Below are 12,701 nucleotides of genomic sequence, written 5' to 3' on the forward strand. Positions count from 1 at the left end.
AAAATATTCTGAATTCTGAAACACATCTGCCCCCAAATGTTTCAGATATAAAGGACCCATATCTGGACCTTAGTCTGAATGGGAAGAATGAGTGTGGAATAGCTTTCCCCATCTCTCAACTAGCTAATGATGAGAAGCAGAAAGAGCAGACCATAGGTCTCTAGTTACCAAGTGTAGTGACTATTTTCAAAGTTCAGTAGTGTATTTTTCTAGATTTCTTTTTTAAAACCTGGAAAAGGAATGTTTATTAATAGAATATAATATTTTAGACTATTAGAGCTTTGATATGTTTGCATACAGATAATTCAATTCAGACATATTTATTACATACCTAAGATACAAGTATATGTGAATTATATGTCTTATCAATAAAGGCTATTATTAGTAATATTCATAACAACTGCTTTATATCAAGCATATAACTGATAATTACTGCTCTAGTTAAAAAAAAAACAGTTACTAGATTTTTAAGGATTTTAAAAATCCTTAATTTGTCTTGAAGGAGCAAAAGAGTAACCACATAATTGACATTTTCATTAAATCCCAACTCAATTACTTATTCTTTCAGAAAATAATAGAGTATTTTGAGAAATGGCATTACTTGATTTAAATTTTTTATATCCTATTTCATGGGGCTCAAGAAATACATTGAATAAACCAAAGCTTATTAAGGTTTAGATCTGGGACAGCAGAAATGAACACATAGCAATTTTTTGACAAATACAGTTATGGGGATAACTAGACCTAATATCAGAAATTGAGGTTACCTGGAAAATATAATCATGCTAGGTCACTCTATAAATAACAAACCAATTGCTTTTAAAGAAAATTGCTTTGGATTCTAAAAGTAACACATGCTTAATTCACAAGATTTGACAGATACAGAAAAAAACTGGAGAAGAAAATAAGACTCACTCATAATCCTTCCACACCTCCACTTCCAGAAAATTACTATTAAAATTTCAGTCCATAGAAATAGTCACTGACACTCAACCCTACAGGAAACAACCTGTAAGAGTTCTGACTACGGAAATTAAAATGCACTCACCTCCACAACACATTCGTAAACTGTGTCATCCAACAAAGAAACCTTGCAATGCATGTTTCTGTGTCTTCTGATTGATTTCTGGGAAGTTTTTAATTCTCTTTCTGCTTTTGATTCAGGACTTTCTTCTTTCACTTCTATTTTACAGCACTCTTCAAGTCCTCCTCCTTCTTTAGTTTCAAAATCTGGGTCTTCTCTGTGTTCTTCCTGGGCAGGCTACATATCCGTGACATCAAGTCAGTAATAAAAACATTTCACAAAATAGGCTCTATACAGTTTTACCTATAATGATGCTACCAATGAATGCACTGAAGAAGAAAAAAATGTTAAGACAAATTTAAGTGATATTAAGATTAAATAATTATTTATCTATAAAAGATATTATAATCTCCTACAAGATCTACACACTATGCTATCTTCAAAACTTCTCAGGTAGAATCCTATCTTTCAAATCAATACATGAAGGTTTCTGATAAACTAGAGGACACCAGTCTATTGCACTCAGCATATACATTCTTCCTGGCTATGCCATTATGTATTATTAAAGTTTATTAAAACCTTACCATCTCTGCCCCATGCTCCTCAATTTTATTTATTTTTTTAATGTTTACTTTTGTTTATTTTGAGAGGGAGCAAGAGCACCACCCAAGTGGGGGAGGGGCAGAGAGAGAATCCCAAGCAAGCTCTGCACTGTCTGTCGTGCAGAGCCTGACACGGGGCTCAGTCTCACCAACCATGAGATCATGACCTGAACCGAAATCAAGAGTCAGATACTCAACTGACTGAGCCACGCAGATGCCCTATAGGCTCCTCAATTTTACTTTATTTTTTAAAATTTTTTTTTAAGTTTTATTTATTTATTTTTGAGAGAGAGACAGAGAGAGTGAGTGGGGGAGGGCCAGAGAGAAAGGGAGAGAGACAGAATCCCAAGCAGGCTCTGCGCTGTCAGCACAGAGCCCGATGCAGGGCTCGAACTCACACATCGTGAGATCATGACCTGAGCCAAAACCAAGAGTTGGACTCTTAACCAACTGAGCCACCCAGGCACCCCAACTTTTTTTTTTTTTAATTTTTTAACATTTGTTTGTTTTTGAAAGATAGAGATAGAGAACGAGTGGGGGAGGGGCAGAGAAAGAGGGAGACACAGAATCTGAAGCGGGCTCCAGGCTCTGAGTTGTTAGCAGAGAGCCTGATGTGGGGTTCAACTCACGAACCACCGTGAGATCGTGACCTGAGCCGAATTTGGATGTTTAACCAACTGAGCCACCCAGTTGCCCCTAAGCTCCTCAATTTTAGCAAGGTAGCCTTATGAAGTGCAAAATGAGATGTGATTTATCACATATTCTAAATCTTATGAATGGCTAACAGGGATTCCTAGGACCAATTTTAGAGCATAAAGCAACATTATAAACTAGGCTAACAACTGTAATACCAGTTAACTTCTTTCTACCACTTACCAATCATGCTAATTGTGAAGCAGACTCTAAGAAGCAAGGGACAAATTGAAAACCTAGGGTTATCATGAGGTCATCCCAAAGTTACACAGGTAAGTGAAATAACATTTTGGCACCTACTTTCTTAATTCCAGCATAATAAAACTGCTGAAAGGTTCTTAATATTCTTAACTAAATCTCGCTGATTCTTTTCTTTCAGAAGAATCCATGATTGACATTTAGGAAAAAGTATTTAATTATTTGGCTTCTGCATTAGATATTGGAGGTGGTCTAAAAGGCTCCTTCCCATCCTTCATGACCCTTTTAAATGCGACCTCTTCAGAGAGGCCTTCAATTAACAATCATATCTATCCTATCCCCCACTCTGCTATTCATGTCAGTACCCCATATATTGCCTTTATAACATTTATTATAATAAATGTTTTATATTCACTCATTTGTTTGTCTCTTCCATTAGACTAGAAAGTCATCAAGAATAAGGATTACGTTTTACAACAACAACAACGCTACATACATAACAATTAAAATGGACCAGTTACGGGGTGCCTGGGTGGCTCAGTCAGTTGGGCGTCCAACTTCAGCTCAGGTCATGATCTCATGGTATGTGGGTTCGGGCCCCGCATCAGGCTCTATGCTGACAGCTCTAAGCCTGGAGCCTGCTTCGGATTCTGTGTCTCCCTTTCTCTCTGCCCCTCCCCTGCTCACACTCTGTCTCTCTCTCTCAAAAATAAATAATAAACATTTAAAAAAAATTTTTTTAAATGGACCAGTTACTATTCTAAAAGCTTTACTTATATGAACCTGCTTTATCCTCATAATAACCCTGTGGGGAGAGGACTATTTGACAGATAAGAAACAAAGGCCAGAACCATAGCAACATTTCTCTAGATGTCTCCTGAGGCAAAGGAAACAAAAGCAAAAATAAACTACTGGGACTACGGTAGGATCCCCTCCTTAAGGAAAGAAAAAAACCTCAAGGCAACCTGGCTATAAGTGACAACATCCCTCACGACCTTGTAACATGAGACCACTTAATTAGACTGCATGCTTGTGTGTTACCATATATGGGAGACAAAGAAGTAAAAAAATATATTAAAAACTGCCACGTGGCATTCGGGGCTCAGTTCTTCGGGTACAAACCCAACTGAGCCATGCTGGTACGAATAAAGTTGCTTCCTGGAAAGAAAAACCTCGGTGTCACAACTCTCTGTGTGAGAATCCTGCTACAGGAATACATCAAAATAAAAACCTTCTTCACAGCAAAGGAAACAACCAACAAAACTAAAAGATAACCTACTGAATGGGAGAAGATATTTGCAAATGATATATCCGATAAAAGGTTAGTATCCAAGATGTATTTTAAAACTTACATAATACAAAAAACCACATATAATCTAATTTAAAAATGAGCAGAAGACATGAACAGACATTTCTCCAAAGAATACATACAGATGGCCAACAGACACATGAAAAGATGCTCAACATCACTCATCATCAGGGAAATGCAAATCAAAACCACAATGAAATTTCACCCCACACCTATCAGAATGGCTAAAAACATGGGGCGCCTGGCTGGCTCAGTCAGTGGAGCATGTGACTTTTAATCTTGGAGTCATGAGCTCCAGCCCCACATTGGTGTAGAGATTACTTACAAATAAAATCTTTAAAATCAAAAACACAAGAAGCAAGTGTTGACGAGGATGTGGAGAAAAAGGAACCCTCGTGCAGTGTTGGTAGAAAAGCAAATTGGTGCAGCCACTGTGGAAAACAGTATGGAGACTCCTCAAAAAGTTAAAAATAGAACTACACTACAATCCAGTAATTGCACTACTGGGTATTTACCCAAAGAACACAAAGACACTAATTTGAAAAGATACATGTACCCCTATGTTTACTGCAGCATTATTTAAAATAGCCAAATTATGAAAGCAGCCCAAGTATCCATCAATAGATGAATAGATAATATTATTCAGCCATAAAAAAGAATGAAACCCTGCTATTTGCAACAACAGGGATAGATTTAGAGAATACAATGCTATACAAAATAAGCCAGTCAGAGCAAAACAAATACCATATGATTTCACTCATACATAGAATTTAAGAAACAAAATAAACAAAGAGGAAAAAAAGAGACAAACCTAAAAACCAGACTCTTAACTATAGAGAACAAAGAGATGGTTGAGGGAGGAAAGGGGAAAATAATAGGTGAAGTGGATTAAGGGCACACTTATCTTGATGAGCACTAAGTAATATACAGAATTTCTAAATCACTATATTGTACACCTGGAACTAATATAACACTACATGTTAACTACACTGGAATTAAAATAAAATTTTAAAAAAGAAATTAAGTTTATGATATGAAAAAAATAAAAATGAAAATAACCTAACTGCAAGAAAAAAAAATTAGATGAAGGAGATCAAGAACACTTATCATAATGAGCATTGAGTAATGTACAGAATTGTCAATTCACTATATTGTACATCTAAAACTGATATAACACTGTACTTAACTATACTGGGATTAAAATTAAAGAAAGAAAGAAAGAAAGAAAGAAAGAAAGAAAGAAAGAAAGAAAGAAAGAAAGAAAGAAAGAAAAGAAAGAAAAGAAAGGAAAAGAAAGGAAAAGAAAAGAAAAGAAAAGAAAAGAAAAGAAAAGAAAAGAAAAGAAAAGAAAAGAAAAAAACTGTAGCCCGAGAAGCTAAAGTAACTTGCTTACGATCATTCAGTTAGTAAGTGACCAGTCTGGCTCCAGATTTTATGATCTTAAGCCTATGTCATATTGTAGTTTTCATTTACCAATGATATCCAGCTTAAGGCCTGGCACATATAGTAGGTTTTCAAGAAATATTTGGGGGGTTTGTAGTACTTTTTTTTTTAAGTTTATTTTTATTCATTTTGAGAGAAAAATAGAGAGCAGTATGGGAGGGGCAGAGAGAGAGGAAGACAGAATCCCAAGCAGGGTCAGCTCTGTCAGCACAGAGCCTGATGCAGGACTCAAACTCACGAACCATGAGATCATGACCTGAGCTGAAATCAAGAGTTGGATGCTGAACAGACTGAGCTGCTCAGGCACCCCTAAATAAAAATTTGTTTAGTGAATAAATAAACATTAAAAACTTACATATGGCTTCCAAAAAACCCAAGGTATCCTAGACGAAGACTAGGTTTTTAAAAAACCTGGATAGAAAAGGACCACTCAAATGAAACTCTACCACATATATAGAAATATGGTTAAGCAAATAAACTTTTGCCCACAAGGTTCTGATCTAGAAGGTTTTGATTATAAATACTAGCTTCTAAAAAGCCCAAAATAGTTTTCTCCTTTAATCAATATCTCCTTGAAATTTATTAACAGTACTAATATATTTTCTTTTTCTTTATATATAAACACCTGCATACAATTTATCACAATTCTGATTTAATAAAGTTTCAATGAATGAGACTTTAGTTAAATCTAAAATTAACTTTGTCCGTCATCTGTTTTAACTTCAGTACAAATGCTATGATCTTTAGATAAAATAGACTAGCCTTCATTCAAATGCTAACTAAAACAAAATATGGATTTTTCCCCACATAAAAAGCAGAAGAGAAAAAAGCAGTTAAAAACCTCTTCAAAGTATAAGGCTTCCTGGAAGATAATGTAATTTAACTTCTTTGGTATTTCTAAAAGTAAATTAAATTAATAATACTAAGATATGTAGGGTTTCTTTGCCTTTTCTGTTCATATTTATTAACTGAGTGATAATAATAAACATTTAATGGGTGCCAGACAATGTCTTAAGAGCCTTCTGTGTTTATCTCGTTTAATCCTCCTAATAGCCAGAGGTGGTGAATATTATCCCCATTGCACAGAGGAGGAAACTGATTAAGCAAAAGTGCCACTCAGCTATGATTTCTTAGACTGATTCTATAGCCTGCATTCTTAACTTACACTATATAGTAAATCTTTTCAACCTTGTTGCACTAACAGCAAGTACGTAATTACAACTTTATCCTAAATTTTACTCTTAGCACTTTTAATATACAAGTAACATTTTTAGAAATACATATATATTTTTTTAATGTTTATTTTACTTTTGAGAGAGAGAGAGAGAGACAGAGCACGAGCGGGGGAGGGGCAGAGAGAGAAGGAGACACAGAATCCAAAGCAGGCTCCAGGCTCTGAGCTGTCAGCACAGAGCCTGACGCGGGGCTCGAACTCACAGACCGCGAGATCATGACCTGAGCCGAAGTCGGACGCTCAACCGACTGAGCCACCCAGGTGCCCCTAGAAATACATATATTTTTTTAAAAATCTAATAAAATTGTTTATCCCAAACCTGAGTCCTATAATAAAAACATAGGATTTATACTTGTAACAATGCAAATAGTGCTCACATACTTCAGAAATAAAAGTAGTGGTTTTTTTGATGTTTATTCATTTTTGAGAGACAGAGTGCAAGATGGGGAGGGGCAGAGAGAGAGGGAGACACAGAATCCAAAGCATGCTCCAGGCTCTGAGCTGTCAGCACAGAGCCCGACGAGGGGCTCAAACCCATGAACCGTGAGATCGTAACCTGAGCTGAAGTCGGCCGCCCAACCAACTGAACCACCCAGGTGCCCCTAAAATAGCTTTTAATTTGTAGTTAGTAAGGCTAAAAGCAAATGGGATTCCTACACAATAGTTTGCATTATGGTACTAATACTTTCTAATATTTTTGGATACCAGACAAAAAAATAAACACATAAACAAATTCACAACTCATGTTTAGTACATTCTATATATGTACTTGTTAAATTTTAATGTGCATCGAATCACCTAGCAATCTTGTTAAAATACAGATTCTGATTCAGCAAGTCTGGAATGGAGTCTGAGATTGTGCATTTCTAACAAGCTCCCAGATGTTGCCAATGCTGCTGGCCCAATAGCCACTCTTTGAGTAGCAACGCGTTACTGTGACACAATTAAGTTCCCAAACTACTGTATATTACAAAGGTGATATAAACAGCTAGCCTTCCTTATCTATAACTTACACACTGGTAACATAATCTAGTTGGAGAAAACAATAAAAATAAGGCAGGCATGGCTCAAACCTAGCACACACCTCTGGATGGCTTGAATCTATTACATTGCTTTTTTGAGGGAGGATTTTCATAGAAGGACCATATTTGTAAATAAACTGTCCCATTCCTAATAATTCCAACAAAATGAACTCTAAACCACCTCACTTTTTCCCCCCTCTCATTAAAAAATCTTGGACTTGTTCTATTATTACAGCCAAATGATATATAGGCTGAATAAACTCATCTAATCTAATCTAATCTAATCTAATACTTTTCTTTCATTTTGTTTTGACTTATAAAATGTAAATATAAAAGTACAGAGTATATCTTTTAAAAAGACAAGTTTTCAGGGGCGCCTGGGTGGCTCAGTCAGTTAAGCATCCGACTTCGGCCCAGGTCATGATCTCATGGTTCGTGAGTTCGGGGCCCCGTGTCAGGCTCTGTGCTGACAGCTCAGAGCCTGGAGCCTGCTTCAGATTCTGTGTCTCCCTCTCTCTCTGCCCCTCCCTAGCTCATGCTCGCTCTCTCTCTCTCTCACTCTCTCTGTCAAAAATAAACAAACTTCAAAAAAAATTTTAAAAAGACAAGTTTCCATTGACTACAACAATTTCCTTAGAACAGAAATTCCAAAGTTTCATGTTAAACTCATTACTATCAATGCCTAGGTCAACTGGTCAGTAAGAAATAAAACCAAATGTTTTTAAGTGAAAAACAAAGTATGTAAATGATCTTCATTACACACCTCTCACACATTTGCACATCCTTACCTGTGTTTCTGCACTGCTTAATGAATGAAGATCCAAGGATGGGTCTGTTTTGAGTTCAGGTTCAGGAGCTGCAATTGGGGCCTTTAAAATGATCTCTTCATCAAGGCCGGTTCCAAATTCTATCTCTTTCTGACCTCCTTCACATTTCTCTTTAGCTGACTCTACTTCTTTGCCTTCTTCCTCAGACACCTGAGACTTAGGCCTTTTGAGAAACGAGGAGAACAGCCGTGATAGGCCCCTGTTTTCTGATGTCCGTTCCTTGTTCTTGGTTAAGTCTTCATGTGTAGGAGTATCTCCATTAGATGTTTTCAGCTTCTGTTCACACTGATTATCTCCTTCAGCTGCCTCTTGAGAAGGCTCCTCCAGCTGAGTTTCTTGTTGGCCGGAATTTGTGGCTCCCTCACCTTCTTCCTTCTGTTGTTGGTGCTGTGAATTTTCAGCCTCAGCCACTAAACTCTTCTCTGTTGTCATAATGTTGCTATTAAAAAGACAGAAAAGGGGAACTCTTATAATCAAAACAGATTACTGTAGGCAAAACCCTAAATCACGTCAAGTGTGCCAAAATTAATATATTTAGATATTTAATCACCCACAGACAGTACTCCAGTCCATTAAGCATGAGACTTTGCATTAAAGTACAAAAAAATACCTTACCTATACATCCTGAATAAATTATTAATGCTGTGACTTGCTAAATATGTGCACATGGAGAAATTACCTTTCCCCTGAGGCCACCTCAGAGAAATGCATATTTTTAATTCAATGCTCAGAACTGTATATAGCAAATACCATTTTATCCTTCCTAAAAAAGGATCTTATTTGTATACTATGTTTATTTGTATACCATCAATCTAATAAAAGTGCAAAGTTTACAGGAATTATCCTTTCCAAAATTCTCTACACCCCAATAAATGGTGAGATTAAAAAGTCCCCAACTCTTTATTGTTCTTTTTCTATGTATTTCTTAGAATGCATTCACCTCTCTAATAAGAACAGCAAATGCTGAATTCTGATCAATTATTAGACTTGACAACAGCAATGACAAGTATTTGATTAAAATAATCACCAAAAAAAAATCCTTAAATTTTCATGTTACATTACTAAATTACAGCCTCTTACAAAAGTATCCTGCTGTAAGTTCTTTAAGATATTTTTTCTTCTGAAAAATATGATTCTGAATACTTAGTGTATAAGAGTAGACAGTGAAGCTATTACAATAGAGAAAAACAGAAAATAACAGAAAAATAAAGGAGCAAAATAGAGAAGACAGATTTGGAAAGCAAATGCTGAGAGCAAAGGAAAGAAGAAGGCAGGCTATAGACCTCACATATTTGAAACTTGTTGCTTTCTAGCCTCTTAATCTCAAAAATCCCAGTATTATTAGTCAGGTCTCATAATAATAGCCAAAAAACATCGTCACATCTACTTTACTAAAGAATAACCAACATACAAGGGAACTTTTGTGACACCAGGAAATAAAGTTGACTATTGATGATCTTACGTGTTGATTCACTGCTAAGAAGTACTCAGGGGTGTCTGGGTGGCTCAGTCGGTTGAGCGACTGACTTCGGCTCAGGTCATGATCTCACGGTTTGTGAGTTCGAGCCCCGCATCAGGCTCTGTGCTGACAGCTCAGAGCCTGGAGACTGCTTCTGATGCTGTGTCTCCCTCTCTCTCTGCCCCTCCCCAACTCATGCTCTCTCTGTCTCAGAAATAAATAAACATTAAAAAAAAATTTTTTTTAAAGTACTCCATTTAAAAAGTGGCATTTACCATGTCTTCACATCTGCTTCACACTGTTTAAATGAAGTAATTTTATTTGAATGTTCACAATCCAAATTAATAAACTATATTTAGCTCATTCCCTCCTCAGGCCCTTTGCACTTGCAGTTCTTCCTACCTATGATGTATTTCTCCTGGCAATTATTTTAAGCATTAAAAATATTTTAAATGATAAAAAATTTACCAAAGCACATTTTCTACTCTCATTTACTAAGTCATAAAAGTTTACTCTGTGCTACTAAAATATGCAATTCAGTCTTATAAACTACTTAAAACATTTACTGACCAATATACATTCTTCATTTGTTACCTTTGAGTGAGGTACACTTGTACTTAAATAAAATAAATAAAATTGTCTTCAATTTCTCCTATTAGGAGTAGGCAATTGATTTTTCCAAAATTCTTTTTTTTTAATCTCTAAGTAATCAAACGACCAAAAAGAAAACCTGGACATCAAACTACTATTTATTCTAAAAGACTAATGATTTGATTTGAGGGCACCAGTTTATTTCATACTTCCTTTGCAAAAATAGAGGATGGGATGAGAACTTAGGATTATTTCCCATGAGTTTCATATATGACTTCATCATTCACCCTACTAAAAAGGTACCAAAACCACTGCTACATTAAAATTTTCCCATACAACAGACTATAGCAAGGTCTCTCATAAAGGTCTATTTTAAAAAATTACAAATCTTTTGTGAAAGTTTTAGCAGATGTGAAAATCACTTAAGCCCCACTTCTAACAGTATTTTACCTACATCTTACTCTAAATAAAGAATATGTATTTATTCCCATGTTTTATAATTTTTTTCATATAGTTTTAAAAATAGAAAATATTTTCTAAGGATATTTTTGTAATTGCTTTCACATGAAAGGGAGTCTTTAAGAAAGTAACTGAATGAGTAAAAGTACTCAATTGTTTAAAAAAAACACACAGATGGTAACAATCCATATGCTATATATGTACTTGTTAAATTTTAATGTGCACTGAATCACCTAGAAATCTTGTTAAAATACAGATTCTGATTCAGCAAGTCTGGCATGGAGCCTGAGATTCTGCATTTCTAACAAGCTCCCAGATGTTGCCAATGCTGCTGGCCCAATGGCCACTCTTTGAGTAGCAAGGCATTAAAAAAAAGACTATTACTTTTGGAACATACTCAAAATGTCTAAGAAATAAAGATGGCAAAAAGCTACATTTAGAAAGTAGAACAGTGAAAAATACTTGACACAATAAATGCTCAACAAATGCTCGCTGAAATAATGAATGAAGCAAAGAATGCAACATATTGTTAAATGTAGAAGCTGAACGATTAACGTTTTTCAGAATTCTTTTTGTTACTTAGTCAAAAGTTAATTGAAAATTTTATCCATAGAGCTATGGTAATTCCAAATTGTCCAAGTAGTCATACTCGGCAAGTCATACTTGCCCAAAATCGGTGCTCTTGGTATCTCCACTGGTATGAACTCTTTGATACATTTAGGAATGAGTGATCAAGACATATGTATAAAGTGATTCAACAACTTTATACATTATGCTGTGTTCACCACAAGTGTAGCCACCATCTGTCCCAATACATCGCTATTACGGTATCATTGACTATACCCCTTATGCTAAATCTTTTAATCCCGTGCCTTACTTTATTCCATAACTGGAAGCCTGTATCTCCTACTCCCCTTCACCCATTTTACCCAACCCTCTACCCTCCTCCCCCGGCAACCATTAGTTTGTTCTCTGTATTTAGAGATCTGATTCTGTCTTTGTTTATTCATTTGTTGTTGTTTTTGTTATTGTTTTAGATTCCACTTATGAGTGAAATAATATATTTGCCTTTCTCAGTCTTATTTCACATAGCATAATACCCTCCAAGTCCATCCATGTTGTCTCAAATGGCATGATCTCATCTTTTTTATGGCTGTGTAATATTCCACCGCACACGTGCAGGCGCGCGCTGTGCGCGCGCGCACACACACACACACACACACACACACACACACACTAACCACATCTTCTTTATCCATTTCTCTATTGATAGACACTTAAGTCGCTTCCATATCATGGCTATTATATATAATGCTGCATTAAACATAGGGGTGCATGTATCTTTTCAAATTAGTGTTTTTATTTCCTTTGGATAAACAATCACAGAATTATTATTATATAAATTCTGTGTCAACTGTACTCACATTTAAAAAAAATTAGCCACCAAGACACTATCAACTCACCTTGTTTTAACTACCTGCATGGCACTTATTGTCTAAAATTACCTTGCTTATTTGCTTTCCTTTTTTCCTTTTTTTTTTTTTTTGAATTGTCTGCCCTCCCCAACAGAATGTACAACACATATGAGGGCAGTGTCTCTGTCTTATTTAGCAGAAACTCACAAGTATGTCAAAATGTCTGATAAATAGAAAGTGCTCAATAAATACCCTTAAATAAAAAAAGATATGTGAATAAAGAATTAGAGAATAACATCTATCAGTGCAAAACAGATACATCTGCCATATAATTGGACATATTGTAAAAAGCAATGTAAGTAAAGAACAGGTAAGAGCCCAATATAGGGAAAAGGCATACAAGCAGAAGGGCAAAAGAATTCTAT

The 12,701-nt window shown here is 35.7% G+C and overlaps 1 protein-coding gene across 20 annotated transcripts in view; it reads right to left on the reverse strand.

Annotated features, from left to right (window-relative positions):
* Positions 1 to 12,701, reverse strand: part of EPB41 (erythrocyte membrane protein band 4.1) — a 199,172-nt gene that overhangs the window by 106,006 nt on the left and 80,465 nt on the right. For 19 of the 20 annotated variants that reach the window (XM_053898488.1, XM_053898494.1, XM_053898515.1 and 16 more), the window contains exons 2-3: positions 8,314 to 8,791; positions 1,049 to 1,261 (exon numbers count right to left, since the gene is read on the reverse strand). In XM_053898488.1, the coding sequence (XP_053754463.1) occupies positions 1,049 to 1,261; positions 8,314 to 8,784 (684 nt within the window). In that variant the 5' untranslated portion in view covers positions 8,785 to 8,791. The remainder of the gene's footprint in view (positions 1 to 1,048; positions 1,262 to 8,313; positions 8,792 to 12,701) is intronic. The other variant, XM_053898530.1, reaches the window with a different exon arrangement.

The sequence above is a fragment of the Panthera pardus genome, unplaced genomic scaffold, assembly GCF_024362965.1.
Source record: "Panthera pardus isolate Hobbes unplaced genomic scaffold, ASM2436296v1 HiC_scaffold_11, whole genome shotgun sequence".
Taxonomy (NCBI): Eukaryota; Metazoa; Chordata; class Mammalia; order Carnivora; family Felidae; genus Panthera; species Panthera pardus.